This window comes from Myxine glutinosa, chromosome 9 (assembly GCF_964187855.1).
Source record: "Myxine glutinosa chromosome 9, kmMyxGlut1.1, whole genome shotgun sequence".
Classification (NCBI taxonomy): Eukaryota; Metazoa; Chordata; class Myxini; order Myxiniformes; family Myxinidae; genus Myxine; species Myxine glutinosa.
In genome coordinates, this window is record NC_136269.1 from 105831390 (window position 1) to 105838705 (window position 7316).

At 42.7% G+C, this 7316-nt stretch overlaps 1 protein-coding gene across 6 annotated transcripts in view; it reads right to left on the bottom strand.

Moving 5' to 3' along the window:
* DOCK9 (dedicator of cytokinesis 9) overlaps positions 1–7316 on the bottom strand; it is a 287811-nt gene continuing 280495 nt past the window's right edge. For all 6 annotated transcript variants that reach the window (XM_068128621.2, XM_068128622.2, XM_068128618.2 and 3 more), the window contains 3 exons: positions 5129–5229; positions 3639–3777; positions 1–1637 (listed from right to left, as the gene is read on the bottom strand). In XM_068128621.2, the coding sequence (XP_067984722.1) occupies positions 1509–1637; positions 3639–3777; positions 5129–5229 (369 nt within the window). In that variant the 3' untranslated portion in view covers positions 1–1508. The remainder of the gene's footprint in view (positions 1638–3638; positions 3778–5128; positions 5230–7316) is intronic.

Here is a 7316-nt window from a genome sequence, read left to right on the forward strand (position 1 = left end):
TTCATTATCATTGCGGTTTTATTTGAGAGTTACAACAGGATGAAACCATAGTATACTCATGGCAGCTCAAAACCATCCCAGGGAGTAACTAAACAATACAAAAAGGCCTTTGGCAAGCAAACGACTGCCAGAAGTGCATTGTAGTGTTGCGGGTCATAATGCGATGCAATACCCTGCATCTTCACACGGAAAGTTCTGCGTCACACGTGGAGTGGCCAACACAACTCAAACTCGAATGTCGGGATTAGAAACGATGCAATGAAATGGATTCCCTGCCAATATCTGTTTTGTGTTACCCCAGTTTATGCAAAAATATTTCATTTACTTTCATGGCAACGGTTCATCTCTCGGAACCTCCGACTTACTAAAACTGCACGATGACAATTAACATCGTCATTTTATTACTTATTACATAAAACAATCTTTTTTGCGAATGAATGACGAATCACACTTTGCTGCCATGTAAAAAAGAAGAAGAAGAGATTTCAAAAACGTGGCTACAATTTACAAAGCACGAAGTAAAATGAAATTCCAATTTGTACAATATGTGCCAGAATTCTATATCATTAATTTCCATCAACAAAACTTCCACCTTTCATCAAAACCCCCATTTGTAACAAGAATTACATTAAAATACACCAATAAAATTATTGCACTTTTAAGACAGTTGACACAGCGAAAGGTTCAGAGAAGATGACAACAGAGATGGATCACAAACGCATGAGTTGCATGTTGTTTGGACGAACTGCCGATCAAGGGGCAACTACGAAACCCACAGGATTGGTTCTTTTTACAACATAAAGGAAACACGTGTTTTATCTGTCAATGTTCATTTAGGCCTCGGCCTTGTGATGCAGTAAATTTCAGACACAACGTTGTTGTGAGCGTGCCCAGTGAAGTCTGAAAGATAACTACCCTGCTGTGTTCGACGTCCATCGTTGTAATGAAACACGTTCCATGTTTGTGCACATCAACTGAGTTAAAATATAATAAATTAAGACATAATGTGAGGATGACTGTTGACTTCCAGAGCACATGTCTGGTTGTCCATTGTAGAGATGGCAAACCCCTTCGTCGAAAGAGCACGTCAGCGGAGGGTAAAACAAAACGTATAAATAAAGCATTTTGAAAGTGAACCAATGATTGACCTCTTCTCACAAATAGTGCCAAATGCAAAGGAATAAAAACGACAGATGATTGAAACTGGATATGAATGTGCGGCAGCATGGTGTCGGGGCGGCTTCGTCACCGACATGGCATCGGCCTTTACGCATCCACAGTCGTTTTTCATTCCGTAACGGACGATAGCCAGCTGGCTGGTTTGGAAAAACTGGGATCTCCAGCAGGTCCAGCAATAAATCCATTGCTCTCATATCTGCTCGTTTCCTCCCTTCTCATGCCCCTGACATCCCTCACCCCATTAGTCCATGTGCCATGACCTGCCTCCTTGGTGGTGCCAAAAGCGAAGTCATCGGTCCATTTCACACTGAAAAATATTAAGGAGGCTTTCAGACGACAGACGACGTGGACGGTAGGCCAGAGATTGTGGTGCTGGAGGGTGTCCCACTAATGGCGTTGAATACGTGCAAGGAATCACGCATGTGGCTCCGCTTAGGAGTGTCATACTCCGTCAGAATCTAAGATTGGGTGGGTTAGGTGAGAATGACAAAGATATATAGTCAAAAACGACCTTGAGTATGTAAAGTACAAATAGGTCTGATCAACAAGGTAATTTGCCATTTTTGGACTTTAATGTATTTGTTGCTCTTTAGAGCCACCTCTGGAGGCCATTTTTCCCCACAGAGCAGGGGTTGGCCTTTTTCGGTCACCGTGGTCCCCTTTTTGCCTTTTTCGGTCATCGTGGTCCCCTTTTTGCCTTTTTCGGTCATCGTGGTCCCCTTTTTGCCTTTTTCGGTCACTGTGGTCCCCTTTTTGCCTTTTTCGGTCACCGTGGTCCCCTTTTTGCCTTTTTCGGTCACCGTGGTCCCCTTTTTCCCTTTTTCGGTCACCGTGGTCCCCTTTTTCCCTTTTTCGGTCACCGTGGTCCCCTTTTTGCCTTTTTCGGTCACTGTGGTCCCCTTTTTGCCTCTTTCGGTCACCATGGTCCCCTTTTCGCCTTTTCGGTCACCGTGGTCCCCTTTTCGGTCACCGTGGTCCCCTTTTTGCCTTTTTCGGTCACTGTGGTCCCCTTTTTGCCTTTTTCGGTCACCGTGGTCCCCTTTTTGCCTTTTTTGGTCACTGTGGTCCCCTTTTTCGGTCACCGTGGTCCCCTTTTTGCCTCTTTCGGTCACCGTGGTCCCCTTTTTGCCTCTTTCGGTCACCGTGGTCCCCTTTTCGCCTTTTTCGGTCACCGTGGTCCCCTTTTCGCCTTTTTCGGTCACCGTGGTCCCCTTTTTGAAGCAATGTTTTCTGGCCGGATGCCCTTCCTGCCGTCAACCCTGTTAGTCGCCTCTTGCAACGCACAGTTGCAACAACTATTATCCAAATGAAAGTTGCTCTTTAACAGCCACTATTATCCCACGTTTTGAGGTCAGCCGGGGGAAGCTTGACCCAAGTCATTCACGAACCGGCCTGGCCAGTCCTGACGTTCACCTAGTTAGGGCAGGAATTTGGCCATGGCGCCAGCGATACTCGCCTAATCTTTGCTAAAGACACCATGGGATCTTTAACGTCCACCAACTCATTCTGGCAGATGGGTCTCCCGGTTTAACGTCCATCCGAGGGACGGCACACACATTGATGCCTCACCCTGCCTGTGAAACACCGAACTGACAGTTTATAGCTGGGTCGGGATTCAAACCCAGGCTAGAACCGCTTAGAGGAGTGTGCGTACCTCTAGGCCATCCTGTCAGCCCACTTTAATGTATCAAGATTTGAAAAAAGTAAAGGATGGGAATCATGGATGAATTTGCACAAACAACAGCAAGCAGGATATTGGTGAAAAATAATTGATATTGTGCTTAATGTCGAGCAGAGTCAAGGCTCTTTACCTCCATGTGTCTCTGTATTTCTTGCACTAGGCATACATGCTTCCTCTGGGAGTGAGAGGATTTGGCTTCAGAATTGGGATAGTTTCCCAACCCGCAACACCCCGTTCCCTCCGACAGCAATCCGTAGTTTGACCACGTCCATTATTCCACATGTACAGGCGAAAATCGCAAGTGGTCTCTCAAAAACGTGTGAGGTAGAAGGGCTAGGTGGCAAATTTAATGCCAAAGACCTGACCCTGGATACCCCAAGCACGAATGCAAAATTTGGTGGAGGTGGGCCAAGCTGTTTTGCATTCCGTAAGGAACAGCCATTGCCTTATTTTTTATAGCAGGATGAGTACACGAGTGACGATTATCCAGCTGGGAGTAGCGAGTAAGTGAGTAGAGAGAGCAGGCATCGAGAAAGGCAGAACAGTATACTGCACTGAAGTCCAAAGTTCCTTGCCATCAAAAACCAATAAATGCCATCGTTACACGAGGGGAAACTTTACAGCAAGGAGTGACAGAAGACCGCCCACGGTCAAGGTCCACGGGAGATTTCGCACTCTTACTTCCCCACAAGTCAATAAGCAAGGCGGCCATTTTGCCTTCACTGGATGGCAAGGGAGCTTTCACAAAAGTGCGACCATAAAGAGTTTTAACAATCACCTGCTCGTGCATTATCTCAGCCAGTTGTCGCACCATATCCCTGTAATTGTTCTTAAGACCTTCGTGGTACTCTGCTTGGTCTTCCTTGATGATACGTTCGTTCACCTCCAGTGCCTGTCCACAAGCCTCCACAAATTGCCTGCACCACGCACAGCCATCCATCATATTTTGAACAATTGAACCACTATATGACAGTAACTGCACGCATTTCGCTACTGGATAATGTTAGTGCATCCGTCGGGGGCGGAGCTTTTATTCTTGTATTTGAACATTCACTTTGCAACACAAAGTCAACCTCTTCTATACAAAGCAGGTAATCGTATCGCTGCAATGTTACCCTTAACCTGGTATTACTCATCCGTCATTCCGGTCTAGTATGTTTCACAATGCAAAATGTGGGGTCAAAGGTGTATTTGGGTGATAACGCTTAATCCGACTTGATCTGATAAAACTCCAGGATGAAGCAAGTGTTTGGTGGAGTTTGATTTTACTGCAATTTTATTGTATTGTTTATGTGTTTTCTTCACAATGTTGCAATCTTACGACATTTTTTTTACCTCCACCGCCAAATGTGGATGGAGGTTATGTTTTCACCCCTGTCTGTCTGTCTGATTGTCTGTCCGTTTGTGAACATGATATCTCAAAAAGTTGTGGACGGATTCGGACGAAATTAGGCAGAGATGTAGCGTGTGTGACAACGACGAAATTATTACATTTTGGTGAAGATCGGGATTCGGATCCGGCTACGAGAATTTTAAAGTGATTCTTCACCATTGGGAGATCGGGCCAAAAACGATACATCGCAGGATATCTCAAAATGTTGTGGACGGATTTGGACGAAACTTGGTGGACAGGTTGGGTGTCTTACAAGGACGAATAGATTTGATTTTGGTGAAGATCTGAATATGGATTTGGCTACAAGAGTTGTTTAATTTTTAAGTGATCTGGAAAAGCTAAATATAACATGATATTTTTAAAAGTTATGGACGAGTTATGACTAAACTTGGTGGATGAGTTGGTTAGATGAAAGAACAAGCGGATTAGATTTTGATTCAGATTCGGATGTATATCCGGCCTATCAGTGGGATACAAAACATAACCTGTTCACCAGGTGGAGGTATGCTCTCTACCGAGTGCCATTCTAGTTTCAACATGTATTATTCCTACCTGTTAAAAAAGATAAATGGCAGAATTTTTGATAACTACATACTCCGCTACCTTCCAAGCTCCCCCACTCCCCTCTTTGCCCGATCAGAATCCCATACATAATGTCCTTGTTTCTTCTCTCCCCGCCCCATACTCGTGTTTTCTCCCAATCTCTATTCCCTGCTCCACCTAATTGGGTTGCACTTCCCTATCCTACTTTCTCTTTGATATCCTCACCTCTTTTACCAACTAAAATTTAATTTAACCTCCCTCCCACATCTTCTCTCATGTAGTTAATAAATCGATGAGCCATCGATTATTCTTAAAGAATAATTGCAATGTACCTGAACACTTCTCTGAGTTGTTTGACCTTGTTATCAGGGAATTTCTTGGCATTCTTCTCATCCATAAAGGCCCGAGCATAGGCCAATGGTCCTGCATTTACCTAAGTGGGTTGGGGGGGGGGGGGGGGGAAGTTGAGTAGAGGAGGAGGGTGAGGGTCTGGATTAATACCCATCTAAATAACGTGAAAATGTAAATATACAAACATATTCAATGACATTTGAGAGTGATCAGTATAGTATATAACGTACGTTTAAGATGCAGTAAATGGTCGCTTGGCCCATCATGGCTGTGCAGTTCCCATCCAAGCACTTCAGCTAATCCAGCTCATTGTACAACTTCATTCAAACTAAATGGTATTCATAGAATACTTAACCTGCACAGTCAACTTGGTGCGAGCCAACTCTTCTGTTTTTGAAGGGTTTTTTTTCTTTTCTTTGATCATATATATGGCTACCAGACCACATGAGCGATTACATCATAAATTTTTATTCTCTAATTGTTGCGTAGATGATGATCAATAAATTTCAAACTGATCAGACTAAGCATTGTCCCTGTCGAATGTCATATATCGAATGTCATAATTATGGCACCAATGATGTCATCGTTAACAACAATTATTCCCCATATGGAGTTCCTTACAACAATGAGCCATGTTTCAATTTTTCCCATAGAGCAGTTTTAGAGATATAGAGGTGCAACGTTTTTAGGTTTTTTCCAAGATGGCGCCAGTACCACATGACCTATATATATATATATATATATATATATATAGTACCACGTGACCTATATATATAGTACCACGTGACCTATGACGTAATAATTGTCATAAAAAAATTATACAGGTGAAAAATTCTACCGACGGTGAAAATTTCCTGTCAATTGGACCAACCGATGCTGAGAAAGTCATATTTATTCTGTGCAGACAAATAAACAAACAGACAGACAAACAAACAAGAAATATGTCGAGCATAGCATGATACTTGCTAAATCCCTAAAATAGGTTGTTGACCTATGATGACCTCTAAAATAATAGGCTTCTTGCTTATGACCAACTCTACCATATGGTGAAGTTTTGTGAAGATCGGTTGAAAATTGTAACCTGTAGGTGACTGACAGACAGACAGACAGAATAACACACAAGACCGACCAATATACTTGAAAAATCTTAGATTTTGCAAGTAACAAACAGAGAGACAAACAAACAAACTGACAAACAGACTCAAATGCAATACCCGCTCCTCTGGCGAGGGTAATTAATGCTTTGGCATCAATATAACAAAATACAATGTTACAAACATTCATGAGTTAAACAAATTATAGACTCTGATCTGAAGTGATAACCAATTCAGACAAATCTGCCAGCGAGAAAAGGCAGAAACGAAACACTTTGTATGGATCGAAAATCAAATCATAATTGAATTGAGAAATTGAAGAAACCTCCCACCCACCTTCGGATGAATAAAAGCGGCGTTATTCAGGTGGAACTCAAAATCACAATTGTATGGATATTATCAAACTAGTAAATGTCTGTGAATGTGTGTTTACTTACGGATCGGGAGCAGCTTCGTATGGAGCAAAATTCCAAATCATAATTGTATTGAGGAATATATGAAACCTCCCACCTACTTCACAACACGCACTGGAACCACAAAACGTTCCATAGGTTTGGCAGGGCTAGCCCCAAAACCGAGAGAGTAGTTCAGGGAGGGACGAACGGACGGACACTCTTGTTTTATAATATAGATATCATGGTTATATATCTGGGATCATTGCAATTGCACTGGGCCATGGACTAACACCCAGGCCTAAAGCAGTGGAGTGGAGTCAGGGCAGCTGAAAACGGAGCCATGTATAATATGTGACATTTTCTAAGTTCAAAAAGGGGATAACTATGAGAAATTGGTGAAATACCTCAAAACTTACACTTGTTCTGTAACTTCTAATAAAGATGTGTACCAGGTTTAAGTTGAATATGTTAAAGGGTATGGAAGAAGTCCAGAAAACCACAGGTGGGACGGACAGACGGAGAGCAAACCTATAGTCCCCTCCAGGTAGGGGACTAATAATTTTAGAAACGGCCTGAAATGTAAAATGCATAACATAGCCATCATTTTGTTTTTGTCGCCAGGTGTCATTTTTGGACTAAAACTGAGATTAGAGCCCTTGGCTTTTTTTTTTACACCAAAT